The sequence below is a fragment of the Chondrus crispus genome, genomic scaffold (genome assembly GCF_000350225.1).
Source record: "Chondrus crispus Stackhouse genomic scaffold, scaffold_541, whole genome shotgun sequence".
NCBI lineage: Eukaryota > Rhodophyta > Florideophyceae > Gigartinales > Gigartinaceae > Chondrus > Chondrus crispus.
The window spans coordinates 4,808-20,710 of NW_005178529.1; the positions used below are offsets into that span (position 1 = coordinate 4,808).

Consider the following 15,903-nt stretch of genomic DNA (forward strand, 5'->3'; position numbering starts at 1 on the left):
GCCCGTCCCAACACAGCATATCAAAAGAAGGGGAGCGGCGCCGGTGGCGGCGGCGCTGCCTGGGGCGCTGCATCTGTGCTACGTGTGTGCATGGTACAGGTGTGTGAGCTGTGCATGGGAATCATGACACAGATTACACTAGAACAGCCGTTTGCATCCATAAAGCTTACAGTGGCTGGACCGGCCTCAACTTCCGCCATCATGAAGTGGGGAGCAACAATCAAACTGATATTGTGGGAGAACGGGAACGATGAGGTTAGTAGTAGCCGCGCTCGTCGCACGCAGCGGCGGGGGAAAGGAGTCGCGAGAGCGAGAGGGATGGGGATACTTCGGATGTCGAGTCTCGAGACTTTTCGCCGGCGCTGTCGGAGGGTAGCAAGTTACCCCCGAGGGTCGGTCGGGATACCGCCCTCGGATTTTTATATATCCGGATTTCCCGCCGGCGCGTCGAACGGATAATTTCCCTTTTTCCCAGATTTAGGGCTAACCAAATAAAGTGCAATTTCTATCTTCCCACACACCCCCTGTTGGCCCTAAAATTGGGGCACGCGGCGCCGGCCGATCCGCCGTCGGCACCAACCCTATATGGATCTGACGCCGCGCCGCCGCTGCTTGGTACTCGATCCCTTGTCCTGACCACGCGGCGTTCTGGATTTGCGTAGGGTAAGGGCGCTTGCATCTTGAGTTATCCTCCTTTCTCTCGCCGCGCCCTTTCGGACCCCCAAATCCACCGCGGACCCGCAGCTTCCGGTAGTCACCACATGCGCGCGCCCACCGCCAGCCCTCACTATACACTGGCTCAGTTCAGCGTCCGCTCGATCTCGCGCACCGCATCGCTACTCCGCTTCTCACACCACGTCACCGCTCCGCTTCTCACACCACGTCACCGCTCCGCTTCTCACACCACGGCGCCGCTCCGCTTCTCCGGCACATCGCCGCTCCGCTTCTCACATCACGTCACCGCTCCGCTTCTCACACCATGGCGCCGCTCCGCTTCTCCGGCACATCGCCGCTCCGCTTCTCCGCCACATCGCCGCTCCGCTTCTCCGCCATCACTCCCGCGCGCCGTTGCTTCCCCACCTCCGAGCTTCCACCAACGACGGGCCGTTTCCTCGGCGAGTCAGCGCGCGACCTCCTCGAACCTAAAGAGTGCCGGCAGGCCAGGGATCGGGGGTCGTGCGCTTCCTTGCGTGATGGCAGGCCTGTGGCTCGTTGAGGGTAAGGGGAGGCTTGCGGTCGAGATGATGGCGTGGCTCGGAGGAAAGTGGAGGTCTAGCGAAGTCCTCGTCGTGGCCCGGGGCCTCGAATTCACCTTCAGTCGGGAGAGGATTGCTCAGAGACTGAGCATCGGGACGGAAACATCTAAGGTTCTTCTACGTTGGCTGTCGGATAGGAGAGGGAGGATGTTTGAGGTTGCGTTGTTGGAGAGATGGGGCTTGCTTAACGCAATGGGCGTGTCGGAGCACGACCAGCGCCGCTGGGAGGTTCGAAGGGTGGTGATGGCTTCCGGAAGGACTCACGGCTTCCGCCCGGGTCAGTACTACGCTTCACATCGGAGCGTAGGCGGGCGCAAGACCTTTTGGAAAGTGGACTTCTATACTCTCCAGGCCAGCGTGTTGTCCGTATTCGATTCGGCAGGAAGCCCAGTTACCAGCGACATGGAAGTGACTTGTCCGGGTGGCCAGGGGAACTGCGAAGTTGAGCTCGTCTTTGGTACTCGGAAGACAGCACAGGCCTTGGAATGGCTGGACGAGTACTGTACCAGTCATCAGGACGATTTCGTTGTTATTGGGGGTCCCGGGCATCGCGAAGCCACTGGACTCACTAGGCCTTATCGTACGCACCAGGCACTCTTCTGCCGCGCAACACACAGCGAGTGCGTGCGTGCTTCTTTCGCAAACGCACTACACTCCGTTGTAGGGGAAGATCCGGCACTTGGAATGCTCCGCAAAGGACCCATCAACGCTCGAAGCCTTGCAGAGTTACAGACCTGGAATGAAAGCATCTCGGGAGGTACCGCCTCAAGAAATGCAGCGTCCCCGTGCCGGAAAGTCTTGCGGAGTGGATGGTCAACAGGGTGGACGGCACTTTCTTGATAAGAATCGTCGCTCTGGACGACCTAGGTGAACGTTTAGACCACGTGGTGGTTCTTGACGCCCAAAAAGGCCACGTTCTAGATCCGGTTGAGCGCTTTGCGCTTGATAATCGCCCCGGAGTGCTGGGTGCGTGCCTTGGAATTGGTTGCGATGGCTTTGAAATTGCTGAAGTTCGGAAGCTTGAATTGCAGCCAGTCGGGAAAGGGAAGAAGAATCGCAGGAAGTCTGGAAAACAGCGCAGCGAAAGCAGGAAGACAAAGAAGAATCAAATGAACAATGATTTGGCTGGTAGAAGGACTAAGAGGATGAGGGTAGTGGAAGACGACAGCGATTAAACGAGTTCGAGAGTTACATTGGCGTGCTCGATGCTCTTTTGATCCGCCTTGAGCCTTGAAGAACCTCATCTTCTAGAAGACCTTTCTGCATGATTCCATTGAGGATCTTGAACATTTCTACGTTCCTCTTGGCTAATGCATCGGCAGGGTTTTGCGTACCGCTTACCCATTGCATTACTGAAATTTCCCCGTTTTCGAAGGAATCCCTCATCCTTGCTACCGTCGGCCTCAAGCGGTAGTCTGCACCTTCGTGAAGGGTGGTCACGGTGGAGTACAACCCGTGTGAGTCCACCGTCAGCACGAAGGGAAGCTTGACTGGGGCTTTGTGAAGAGTTTGCAGGCTCTCTGCCATTAGCGAGCCTCGGTCTGATGACGTTGCGGCGGCAAGAATCTCTGCCCCCATGGATGAAAAGGCAACAAGCTTCTGCTTGCAACTGATCCAGTCAAGGACGTGGTAGATCCCCGCACCCCCTGCTGGCAGGTATAGGCCGGAGACATACCCTGTCTGCCCGTATGAGGAGCTACCTTGACTGGCATCAGAAAAAGCGAGGTAGGAAGGATTGACGAGAGATGACGGCGTTCGAAATAGGAGCGTCGGGGAAAGCGCTTTGATCTCCACAAGCAACTTGTTCCCGTTTATAAGATCGGCCACCTTCAAGCGCCCAACGGCTTGCTGAAGGTAGCTGGCTGCGAAAGCCGCTTGCGGGAGAATGCCATGTCCAAGGAAATTGAGACTTCCGGCGAGAGCTTGGTATGAAGTCAACTCTGGAGCGGTGCACTTGTCTTGGTGTCGTCTTCTTCTTTCCTTTGAGACTTCGATCGGAAGAATTTTGTCCACGTACTCTTGCCTATTATTGCTTAAAGAGCCGGAAGGCTCCTGGTGGATATGAAGACGATTGAAGATCAAGTCCTTGTTCACGACGTAGCGTCCGACAATGAACCGGCGAGAGATAGCTTCGTGAAATTGATGGATGTTAGGAAGAACGCCAACCACGAGGAAGTCATCGACGACCTTTGCGACCAGTAGGTTTATTGATCCCTCCGCATTGTATTTGGCGAAGAGCTGAAGAAGGCCTGGGACTTGTACGAACCCTTGCGTGGACATCCATTCCTCGGCGACGAGTTGCCATAGGCGTCCGGATTCTACAATTCCATAGGCCGGCTTGAGTATCTTCCAGACTGTTCGAGCAGAAGATACCCAACCTTTCGGGGGTCGGACGTATATGTCCCGGGGAAAGTGGCCAGCTTGCAAGTATGCTCCTTTGATGTCAATGGAGGCAATTGAGAAAGACATTATTGCCGCGACAGAGAGAACGATGCGAATTATTGGGAACTGCGCTGTCGCCGAGTCTTTCCGGACGAATTCTTTGTCTCGATCCCGGTTCCCGTGTGGGACTAGACGACACTTTAGCTTCAGCTTTCCTCCTTCTCCGTCGGTCTTGACTTGGAAGAAGTGGTGGGAAGAAATCACATTGGCATGGCGTGGGAGACCCCCATACGGGACTTCCTTGTATGCCTCGGCTTGTGCGTAGTTTTCTTTCTCCTCAGCTATGGCCTGATCAACTATCCATCGCGGAGCAAATTGGAGTTTGAATTCAGAGGTGGGCTTGTTCCCAACCACTTCCTGAATTTGTTGAAGGACCTTTTGCTTCGACGATGCAAGATGAAAAGGCAGCCTCGACGGAGCTACAACGTTTGTGGTTCCGATGTATTTTTCCGGCTGTGGGGGCTCATGAGTTAAGTTCAAATCGAGAGTGCTACTCGAAGTTGAGACTGGATACCGTGTTCCAAACAAGGAATTGCAGCGATCGATGGACCTTGTGTTGACGTCCAGCAAAGGGTTGTTCAACCTCTTCGGCTTTGAGGATGCTAATAAGCTCTTTGATATGGGGTGGGAAGCCTACAGAGCCTCTTCGGTCCTGAAGTCAGAGATGTCCGTCAGATCGCCATGGGGCTCCAAGTCTGGAAGGCTGTCTACATTCGCCGCCTCCTGCTGCCCTGCAGACTCTTCCGGTCTGCTTGGAGGCGACTTGTCACTCACATTCGGCATCTCTTCCAACTCCGAGAAGAGCGGAGGGGGTGCCGATGTTGGAGGGAACATACCTTCTTCAAAGTCCTCATCAATGACGGAGTACGACCGTGGGAATACGAAGTCCATGTCATCCAACTCGGCAAGTAGAGGGGAGGACGGAGCTTTCCGAACGTCCTCGTATGCCGCTCTTATGGGCTTACCAATGTGATCCTGACGCCTTGAAAGGACGACGAAGTGGGGCTGTGGGTTCCGCACGTACGCGTGTTCCCACGAGCCAAATTTTGGGCCTCTCTTGAAGAAATACACAGGGTCATCACGTGATAACTGGGCGGCTTGAAGCGCGTGTGGACATCGCGACTTGTCGAGGAGCCTCAAAGCTCTTCGTGCCACTTGCTCGTTATGCGCAGTGATGAGATCAGCGGACAGCTTTGCTTGAGGGAGACCAACAAGCGAGGGGGTGTAACCCCGAGTCATCTCGAAGCTGCTCAGTGACTTGCTTCCATATAAGATGTTGCTCAGATACACGGCACGTGAGACCACGTCTTTCCTTTTAACTGAGTCAACACTGCACGCCGAGGAGTTTGATGCATCCTTTAGAAGACGTTGGATAAGCACACGGACAACCGCATTCTTCCGCTCCACGACGCCGAGTTTGTTATGACGTCGGGCTGGACGGGCTTCAAAACGTATTGAGAAGTACCTTAGGGCGTCGGCAAAACGGGAGTTGAAGAACTCGATATCTCCCGATATGCTTGACGGTGCACCGTGAACGTTTACCCATGCGACTTCCAATTGCCGAGCTGCTTCGTCCATCTCACGGGTCCGCATCAGGGATGCTACTGAATAACCCGTATGGACATCCACCATATGTAAGATGGGGGCGTTCTCGAACTCCGCACAGAAGAAGAAGTCGAGTTGGACATGGTTGTTGAACGAGGCGAGTATTTTCCCAAAGGATATCTTCCGTGATTGGAGTGGGCGGCCTGTTTCTTTGCAGCTAGTGCACTTCTCGACAGCTCTCTGAAGCGCTTGTTTTAGCACAGGAGTCATAACCCCTCCTCGACGACACAGCGTCTCCATGTCTTGAAGGGCAAGGTGTGAATATCCATGAAGCTTGTTGGCAAAGCGACCGGCGATTCTGCCATATCGAAACCTTGCCTTCATGGTTTCTGCCGGCGGGATAGTGGACGCATATGAGACTTCCGTGGAGAAGAACGTCACAAAGGAGGATGTTTTCGACGGAACGACGAGAAGAAATGTGCGAACCGCATCGGGGTCACTCGACATTGTTGGTTCGGTGTATGTCTTGAACGTGAGACGTTTTGACGAGAGGTTTCTCACTCCTTTTGGAATAACCAAAAGGTTCTCCGGTCCAAGCTGGTACGAACGGTGAAGGATTTCGTTACCCAGAAGAAGGAATCCATCTCCTCTCGTAACGTAGAACGGAATTTTGACTTCCGTTTCACTCATGTCGGTCACAGGAAGGTCCCAAACTCCAATAGTGACCTCGGCGTCGCTACAATTCTTGCCATATCCGTGCAAGAACGGTTCACAGTCTAGCCTTCGAAGTTTGAACGGAATGTTCATGGCAGTGCAGAGGGCTGCGGCGCAAGAAATTCCTCCAACACTTCTGGGACATCCCGGATCAATAATGGGATTTGGATCCGGGATTCTCGGATTGATATCCGAGGAGGCTCCGGGATGGCTGACTAGGCTTGCCTGTTTGACGAGCCGCCGGAGCCTCTCCGAAAAAACGAGGGATGTGCCCCGGAGCCTCCGTCACTGGGGTCTCGGCGCGTCCTCTTTTTCTTAGTGAAGGCGCTAGGTTCTTTGCACTTTGCTGCCCCTCTGTAGTGACCACGCTCTCCGCAGTCATAGGAAATGGACTGGGTCTCGTGATCAGAAGGCAGCTGCCTCTTGCGACTGCCTCGAGATGCGTTACGACGGCTAGAGGGTGGACCCATTCGAGTGTCCTTCTTCTGCCCGTGACGCGAGCCGACTTCAGAGAGTCTGTCGAAGATGCTTGCAGGGCCAGGCTTGCCATGGGTGCCAATGAGAGACTTGACCTTGCGGTCAACTAAGGCTTGGACGTCCTTCATGGAGAACTGAGGAGCATCCATTGACGTTGTCTGGGTCAGATTCCTCAGCACGATCACCGCGTCGTCAAGGTTGAGCCTGCAAGAAGTATGCCGCGGCAGAAAAGAGTCTGCCACTGACGTCTTCGCAGCATTATTCTCTGCAGTCACATTTAGGTCTTGGACTGCAATGTCCAAGGAGCGGATGAAGCTGATTGTTTGCGATCTGAAGTCGGACAGAGCCTTCTTGTAATCATCGGCCGTGGACTCTGACTCGCGGAGTGGAACATCAACCTTCTTCAGCTTCTCGGATATCTTGAGGACTTCCTCGAGATGCACCTTGGATACCTTTTCGGTGTCGACGACTGCCGACTCCTCCTTGTTTCGGGCTTCTGCATGCGAAATTAGTTGGAGCTTGGCATTGGTCAACGTTCCCTCCTCTATGTTTGCGTTACTGAGGAGGGTAATCGCCAAAACTTCACCTATCTGCGAAGAAGAAGAAGTGTTGGCGTGCAGCAAGTGCTTGGCTGCCAAACCTCGGAACCTCGAGACGAAGCTGGAGAGCTTCTCGTTCCTGTCTCGGCGACACGAGGTGACCTTCTGGTATGATGCGATGAGCCTTGTGACCATGGCAATCGGTGGGTCTACAGCGACAAGCTGGACGATGGAGAGTGCCGCTTGCACGGGATCATCCATCTGAAGGTAGTCGAGCTGTCCTTTGGACTGGGCTTTGTCGACGATTGCCTTCTGAGCTTCCGGAAGGCCGCGCTCATAGAGCGTTCGTCCGAGGAGCTTGAACATCGTCTGAAAAGTGCGATCGGTGCCTTGGTCGTGGGCGACTTTAAGTGAGTCGACCCACTGTCCAACCTTCTTGCGCCAGGCTTCAAGATCGCCATCGGCGGCGAAGAGAGGCGGGTCGAAGAATCCTGATAATTTACTCATCTTTCCCCCTGGGCCCATAACTGTGGGAGAACGGGAACGATGAGGTTAGTAGTAGCCGCGCTCGTCGCACGCAGCGGCGGGGGAAAGGAGTCGCGAGAGCGAGGGGGATGGGGATACTTCGGATGTCGAGTCTCGAGACTTTTCGCCGGCGCTGTCGGAGGGTAGCAAGTTACCCCCGAGGGTCGGTCGGGATACCGCCCTCGGATTTTTATATATCCGGATTTCCCGCCGGCGCGTCGAACGGATAATTTCCCTTTTTCCAAGATTTAGGGCTAACCAAATAAAGTGCAATTTCTATCTTCCCACAGATATCTTACACAGTGTAATTTATCAGGTGGTTTGTTGTTGGTGTCATTTACACCCTGAGTGCGTCTTTCCGCGAAGAAGTCACGCCAACATTCATCATTCACGAAAGAACAAGCGAAAGCACATCATCTTATCCTACTGATCCACACGACCGTCGCCACTGATTCTGCTTTCGTTGACAACGACAAGAGTGCTACCCGCCGAAGGCCTCAACCTTCGCGTTGTGTGACAACGACAAGAGTGCCACGCGCCGAAGGCTTCAACCTTCGCACCCCTGTTTTTCTAACAGCTGGTGCTGTTCTCACGCAAAACACACTCGGCACCTCACCAACTTCTCTTTCTTTCTGTTTTGTCCTCGGATTCTGGCTGTTTAGGAAAGAATGCAGGAAAGCTTCCGGCAAGAGACGGGACCAAGCAGAAAACGGCGAAACATACGGTCTCCCGATGTGTTCATAAGCCATGCTGGCCCGGACAAGCTACACATCGCACGTCCTCTTTCCCAGAAATTGGAAGATCAGGGTTTTAATTGCTTCCTCGACAAAATCTCGCTAAAGACCGGGGGCCACGGACCGGATGCAATGAAGAAGGCTATGGAGTCTGCTATGGTCGGCGTTTTCATTCTTTCTCCCGAGTTTGCAGCTCGAAAATGGACGATGAGGGAACTGCGTTGCTTCCTACGTAGAAGGGAAGAAGCAATAAGGAGTGGGAGGCAGCCACCAACACTGATTCCGGTGTTTTACAGACTAAGTATTCGTGAATGCAGAGAGTTGGAGCCCAACCGGTACCGGGATAAGGAAGGAAAGAATATTTTTGAAGTGGAGAAATTTTTTAGCGAGGAACGACAACGCGAGGCGAGCACGGATATGGTGAAGAGGGAGCTAAAAGAGCTGGCAGATATCACTGGGATTGAAAATGACGTAAGGGCAACAAACCTGCCGGGAGATAAATTCGGCCATCTTGCAAGGGAACATCTTGTTGAACAAGTATTTCTGGAGGTGAAAAAGCTAAGTGAGGAGGATTCGAGCGATGTTGTGACAGAAGGCGTACATGGCCCGCTAGAGGAAGAGGCGAAGAGGAGCGACGCCATTGGCGATGCTCGTCATCAAATGCGTAGTACATCCGCGGAGGACCCGAAGAAGGATGGCTTCAAGGCTTCGTTTCAAGTGCCAAAGAACCCGGATCATGTCATACTGAAGTTTGGACGCAGTGAAGATGCTGGCAACAGTACGGAACGTATGACGGCTCCGGAAGAACGATTGAGGCGGAGTGTTTTGCGTCCGGGAGACCGTCAAAATGTTGGTGCTGTTGGAGCGCGCCGTGGAGGGGTTGTGGGGACGAAGGGGATGGGAGGCATCGGAAAGTCTTGCGCCCTACGCGGTCTGGCCTCGGATGAAGAGGTTCGCAGCCGGTTTTGCGACGGTATATACTGGCTGGTGCTCGGTCAAGACGCGACAGAACGAGGAGTAATGGAACAGCTGGCCCGCATCACGAGAGAAAGCGGAGGGGAAACGCAAGCGAAGGCGGTGCGTGAGGAAAGCGTGCTAGAATCTGCGGTTTCGAGGGTCACAGAGTGGTTCAAAGGGAAGACAATTTTGTTACTTATCGACGATGTCTGGAGAGAAGGCATGGTCGGGAGAGAAGGCATAGCCGGGAGTAAAGTCATGTCAAGACTGAGAGAAATTGCGGATGTGGAGAACAGCAGCCGTACAGCGTTCACAGCGAGAGAGTGGGGCGTGGTGGAGGGAAGCGAAGAAATCCAATTTTCGACAAAAGAAGATGCTTCCTCTCTGGAAATCTTGCTGAAGTCTGCTGACATACAACGTGAAGAGGTTGAGGGCCTGGGGGATGAAACGGATAGGATACTGAGATTTTGCGGTGGGCTTCCGCTTGCGCTGTCCGTGGTTGGCAGAGCGATTGCGAGACATCGTGAGATTGCGAAAGAACTTTGTCTGAAAAATGTGCTTGATGAGTACTTGGAGTGTCTGGAAGCTACATCGTCAATACTATTGGACGAAAGAGCGGATGGGACGTACCTATACGAGAACCTGTCAATGGCGTTTGAAGTTTCGCTGTGCATGATGGATCGAAAGAAGACCAGAGGAGATGGGCAGTTGATGTCCTACGCCGAGATGTACGAGTCGCTGGTGGTCATTCGGCGCCAAGGATGGTTGCCGTTGAGTGTGCTCTGTTTGTTATGGAGACGGAAAGGAAAAGCTCAGGCATTGAAAGTGCTGCACGAATTCGTGGAGGCCAGTCTAGTGGAACGAAAGGATGGAGTGTCAAGTGGTCGCAAGATCGCCGGAGTCAGGTTGCACGATTTGCAGCTCGATTACGTGCAACAGAGATGTGGGAATGGGGGAGAGAAGAGGTGGCATGAAAAGCTTGTGCAAGAATGGCAATGGAACGAGAGTGAGAACAGGCAAGAAGCGCCGCCGTGGGTTTGCGGGAGAGGGTGGAAGAAGGATATGGTGGAGGACGAGTATTTCCGACACAACTTGTGCCGCCATCTCAAGGGGGCGCAGCTGGGCGAGGATTTGTGGGATGTTTTGAGTGATGCCAGGTGGGTGGCAGAGAAGTTAACTCGGGCAGAGGGGCTAAATCTTCAAGAGGATTTCAAGATTTTGACGGACGTAGCCGGGGAAGACGGAGAATGGTGCGAAGCGGGAGGCAGGCTGTGGTCGTTGCAGAAGATTGCTAGACAGGCGAGGCTGAGTGCGTCCTTTGTTCGTCGAAGTTCGAGAGAGGTATGGTTTCAGCTGTACGATGGTCTGTTGAGATTCAGGAACGAGTCGGAAGTAATTGGAGAGTTCTTACGCAGGATAGAGAAAGTTGCGGAGAAGCCGTGGTTGAAGTCGCTTACACCTGGCTTGAACGTATCAGGCGCGGTGCAACACATATTTCCGGACCAGGGGAGGGTGGTGGGAATGTCGGGATGCGCAGCTAAGAACGAAGTGATCGCTTGGGGGGGTAAGGAGCATCTGTTTCGTCGGACATTCCGGGACGGGGAAATGGAAGAAAACGTGTTGTTTGAAGTGGCACGGGGTGTGAGCAGGTGTTGGTCGGAGAACGGAAAGTACGTAGCGGTAGAACAGGCAGATGGAACAAGCGTGCAGGTGTGGGATATGCATACAGGAGCTACAGCAGAGCGAGTCGGACAGGAAGTGGATGTAGGGCACCTGGGCCGTCGCCCTTTTGACTTGACGGGGGATGGAAAGCGAGTAGCGTTTGGGAGAGAAGATGGTGTGGTTGTGTTGTGGGATGTTGAGAGAGGTGTGAAGATCAAGGAGGCAGCGAATATGGGGGGCCATGTTGTTAAGAAAGTATCGCTTTCACCGGGCGGGAAACGGTTGGCGTGCATGGGAGAATGCGGCTCAAACAGGTCAATTTTGATACTGTGTGCAGAGACAGGGGAGATGGTTCGGGTGATTGGCTTGCCGAGTATTCGACTAGCCGACTACGTTTGGACCAAGTGGTTGATTTCGTGGTCGAACAATGGAAAGCGGGTCGCGTGCGTGGTCGCGATGGACCTTAGAAAAAGATCTGTTGAAGAAACAGTATCTGAAGCAAGATTGTGGATCTTTGACGGGGAAACTGGTAGGAGTATCGCGGAAAGCGCGCCTTTGGAATACGTTCGCTGTCTTTCATGGTCGGAGGACGGGACGCTGTTGTACTGTGGCGAGTCCTGTGGCGGCGGGCAGGGTGTGGTGTCGGTATGGGACGGACGCTCGGGGAAGAGAATATCGAAATTTGATGATTTTTTGGCAACGGCAATATCTCTGTCCGGGGATGGGAGATGGTTGGCTGCTTCCGGTGACGGCGGGGAGGTTTCTGTGAGGGACACAGAGACCGGGGCAGAAGTACGGCGGCACATCGCGACACGCGGGTCGCGTGTTGGCGTCTTGGGCTGGCTAGAAGATGGAAAGCGGATGTTTTCTGCGGATAGGAATTTCAATATTGTCATTTGGAGGTGGGATAATCTGGAGAGGTTGCAGGAGGAGGAAGAGGAAGTCGACAAGGTCAACAAGGAAGGGCAAGAATTCACGGCTGTTGCGTGGTCAAGCGATGACATATGTGCTACTGATGTTGGAGACGGAGACGTAGTGATGTACGATGTGAAGACGGGGAAGAAGATGTGGGGGGATGCTGAGACACACGCAAGCCATGTGTATTGTCTGGAGATGTCTAGAGATAGCAAGCGGGTGTTTACGGCAGCAGAAGATGGAACGTTTGCGATGTGGGACAGCAAGACGGGCGACAAGTTGTGGGAAGACTGGGCCAAGGGTGGTTACGCACAAGCATGTTGGTCCAATGATGGGACGAGGGTGTTCGTGTCGTTTGGAAGGGGGATGGGGTTGTGGGACGGGAAGACTGGGAACAAGTTATGGGAGAGAATCACAGACGCCTACATGGACATCGGGTGCATGGCGTGGGCTGGAAACGACACGAAGATCGCGCTTGGCGGTATGGGTAACGAGGGCAGGGTCGTGCTGTTAAGCGCCAGAACGGGAGAGGCGATCAGGGTGGCATGTGGGCATACAGATGGCAGGGTCGTGCTGCGGGGCGCCAAGACAGGAGAGACGATGGGCGATGCCCCCGAACGTGTCCCAGATTCGGTCGGCCTGAAATGGGCTGCGGACCAAGGTCTGCTTGAGTGGTATTCAGACGAATTTGCAGACGAAGTTCACATAGATTGGTTCAACTTTGTCAAGCGGCCCTGGAGAGAAGGTGAAGAAGGTGTGCGGGCTTCGTTCTCTGTTGAGCGGGCTCCGTTCTCTGTTGGGCGGGCTCTGTTCCCTTTTGATGGATCTTCTCGTTCTTCTGTTTCGGTGAAGTGGTCTCCAGATGACAAGTGGATCGCGTCAACTGGATATAATATGGTTGAAAATGATGAAAATGGGAAACCAAGCAGAGGCGGAGTTATGATCTGGAATTGGGAGACAGATGTAACATATCGGTACCAGCTCAAGAGATATTATAAGTATGGTTTACCACGCTATCCGCTGGAATGGTCTGACGACGGACGACGCTGGAATGGTCTGACGACGGACGACGCGTAGCCCTTGGAATTGGAAAAGGGCTTGCGATATGGGATATTGAGACAGGGGTCTAATGCAGATTGCTTGGTTCCGGGACGGGTCGCGAATAGCGACGTTGGGTGCAAGGTTAGTGGGTGGAGGAACGTTACGAATCCTGTCCGTGACGAGTCAAAGCGCTGTCTGCGAAAAGCAATATGATGATGTTGGGTATCTCAAAGAGAGCGATCTGCGCCAGTTCATCGATACGAATGAGGGCAAACTCACGGCGGCGGATCTAGAGAGGAAACTGGAGAGGAAACTAAGGATTCGGCAAAAGGGAGATGGAGTGTTCTACAAGACAGGAGATGACGAAATCCGCCTAGCAACCGTTGTGGGAGATCGTTGGTTCTGTTCTACTTCAGGTCGGCACATTGCGATCCAGGTAGAAGCAAAACTGTACTTTTACGAGCTCGTGCAGTAGTGTGATTGTGGGTGTGTGAATAACCACTAGGCAAAAGGGGATGTCCCGGCCAGGACAGGACAGGAGGGGTTGTACCCACGGTATATGTAGTAAGGGATGATGTGCCAGGAGAAATTTGTATGTATTCGATGTTGTTTCTAATTACCCGACGCCTCGATGCCCCTCTCCGCAAAAAAAGTAGTCGGTACATCTTTTCTATGTGTCGCGCGCAGTTGCGTCAGTGTGCGGGGAATAGTGTCGTCCGTAGAGACTGCGCGTAGCGAGACCAGCAAACAAAACTGGAGGCGGAACAGGCACATGCGATATCAGTCGTTGTAGTATGAAGTTCAAGATATGCACGGCGGATTTGCGGTGGTTTTCGCTTTGTCAGGTATTAGAAACCTTGACGACGGTGTTGACGACGGTGTTAGCGTTGAGGTTGACGACGGTGTTAGCGTTGAGGTCGACGGCATGTGTAGCGTCGAAGACGGGCGGTGGTCGGGAGGCTGTGGCTTGTTGGTAGTGGTGGGGGGAGCATGATGGAGCATGAAGAGGTTGTGTGAAATGGAGGTTTTGCCTTGTTTGGACACGGGCAACTGCTCGTGCACGGACACTCACACATTAATGTGTATTAATGTGTAAGTGTGTTGAGTGTCCCTGTTCCAACCATCTCTTAAGAGATGGTTGGAAACAGGGAGGGAGAAGACAGGGGTACGGGATACCGCCGTGGCTATCCGATCAGCACTTGTTTGTGGTTACACCGTCAAGTAGACCGAGGCCAGGCACTCTTCCTTGTGCTCGGTGGGATGGCCAGAGACGACATTGTTTCCTGCCGCGGCCATTCTTGCTCGCCGGACATTCTCACTCACCAGAGGTACGACAGTCAGAAACACGTTGCAACCTGAATGTGATATATACATGTATAGTGAAGTCCCTTCTGCAATACATTTCACATACCGTACGGCGGTGCTCTATGAACGAGTGTGTGTTTTGTTCACCGTCGAGGGCTTGGATGACGTTCCCTTCAGTGAGGATGAGGGTGTCGTCGGCGGAGGCGATCGGGATAGAAAGGGGGGGAAACGAGAGGGCGGCGATGGGAACGGCGGTGCACCGGGGCGGTGCACCGGGAGGGGCGAGTCTAATGGCCATTTCTGAGTTGTGAGTTGCTGCATTTTTCTTTGCTCAAGACCTTGTTTCAATTAAAAAAGCGTTTATATAATTTAATACTGTAGCGCACAAGGGCCGACTCTTGAGAGTGCTGAGATCAGCACCCGGCGCCTACCGCTACGTCATCAACTTTCCGTGTTGCCAAACCAAAGGCATCAACCCCTCCTCGTCCTTCTCCGGCACCTTGACGCCGTCAATCTTCGTCAAAACAATGTGATGGTCCTGCACATCCTCGGTATGCTCAATCGTGCAACTTGCCGCCACCATGCACTCTTCCTCCAGCCGTGTCCTATCCTCCTTCCCCAACGCAGCCCTCGTCACGTACCGCTCGGCAATGTCCTTCTGCCTTGTCGAAAGCGCGAACAGCCTCACGCCCGCCCCGACCCCGCCGAGCCCCGCGTAGAACGCGCTCGAGTGCCCCACATTGAAGCATATCATCCCGCGCGCCGCCGCAGGCACCGTGACGGACGTCGCCGTCATCGCCAGATCCTCCCCGTGGGCCGCGCTGGTTGACACCACCCACATTGCCGACGGCATCTGCCGCAGCAACGTTTTGGTTTGCTTGTCCAGTGGGTAGAACGGCAGCTTGGAGCGCGGTACGTCGAGTGCCACCGCGCGCTTGGCAAGGTACGTGTCTCGGTAAATCGCCTGCACGAATTCCGCCTCGCCTAGGCTCACCGCCGTTACCACCGCCTGTACCACGGCGCACCCGCCCACGACGGAGATGTTCTTCAGCGATAAGTCGGCCGTGACGCCTGTCTTGCGCTCGTCCAGCATCAGTGACGAGGATGATGATGATGACGACGTCGAAGGCCGCGGCGCGAGAAGCTCCACCCTTACCTGGTTGAGGGGGTCTTCCGCGACGAGCGACGCCCTTTTGAAAAACTCGTCATCCGTCACAAATAAGACCACCTGCTCCGGCTGCATGGAGCACCCGCGAAAGTTGTCAAGTTCAATCTCCGCCCCGTCAAACGTGCACCGGTAGTAGTTGGTCACTGTGTGGTGCCCAATATCAGCAACCGCTTGCTGCCGCTCTGCGGCGGAGAGGCCCTTCTCATCGCCGGAGCTCGTGGACGTGGAGTTGGGCTCGCTCCGCAGGGCGGGGCTGAAGATGTTTGCCGAGTAGAGGCTCTTAGCGGGTGCGTCGGGCCACGTGGCCTCGGCGCGGTCCATGATTGTGATAACCACTGACCGACAATCATAGCATCCCCACCGGTAGTGGTTATAAGTTATAACCACTACCGGTTATAACTTATAACTTATAGCCACTACCGGTGGGGATGCTATGATTGTCGGTCAGTGGTTATCACAATCATGGACCGCGCCGAGGCCACGTGGCCCGACGCACCCGCTAAGAGCCTCTACTCGGCGAACATCTTCAGCCCCGCCCTGCGGAGCGAGCCCAACTCCACGTCCCACGAGCTCCGGCGATGAGAAGGGCCTCTCCGCCGCAAAGCGGCGGCCAGCGGTTGGTG

The 15,903-nt window shown here is 54.2% G+C and overlaps 3 protein-coding genes; 2 read left to right on the forward strand and 1 right to left on the reverse strand.

Moving 5' to 3' along the window:
* The first annotated feature begins 8,166 nt into the window (after positions 1–8,166).
* On the forward strand, positions 8,167–12,843 carry CHC_T00009468001 (WD40-repeat containing protein). The gene has a single exon (XM_005710245.1). The coding sequence runs from the start codon at positions 8,167–8,169 to the stop codon at positions 12,841–12,843; it is 4,677 nt and encodes a 1,558-aa protein (XP_005710302.1).
* A 52-nt stretch (positions 12,844–12,895) lies between these two features.
* CHC_T00000616001 (hypothetical protein) lies at positions 12,896–13,282 on the forward strand. Its single transcript, XM_005710246.1, has one exon. It carries the CDS (start codon positions 12,896–12,898, stop codon positions 13,280–13,282), a length of 387 nt encoding a protein of 128 aa, XP_005710303.1.
* A 104-nt stretch (positions 13,283–13,386) lies between these two features.
* CHC_T00000617001 (hypothetical protein) lies at positions 13,387–15,601 on the reverse strand. XM_005710247.1 is given in 2 exon segments: positions 13,387–14,545; positions 14,546–15,601. The coding sequence occupies 1 exon segment, from the start codon at positions 15,599–15,601 to the stop codon at positions 14,546–14,548; it is 1,056 nt and encodes a 351-aa protein (XP_005710304.1). The 3' UTR covers positions 13,387–14,545.
* Between the last annotated feature and the right edge of the window lie 302 nt (positions 15,602–15,903).

Excerpts from the sequence above, each read along its gene's own strand:
- CHC_T00000616001 (XM_005710246.1), top strand. The coding sequence starts at position 12,896 with ATGCAGATTGCTTGGTTCCGGGACGGGTCGCGAATAGCGACGTTGGGT.
- CHC_T00009468001 (XM_005710245.1), top strand. The coding sequence starts at position 8,167 with ATGCAGGAAAGCTTCCGGCAAGAGACGGGACCAAGCAGAAAACGGCGA.
- CHC_T00000617001 (XM_005710247.1), bottom strand. The coding sequence starts at position 15,601 with ATGGACCGCGCCGAGGCCACGTGGCCCGACGCACCCGCTAAGAGCCTC.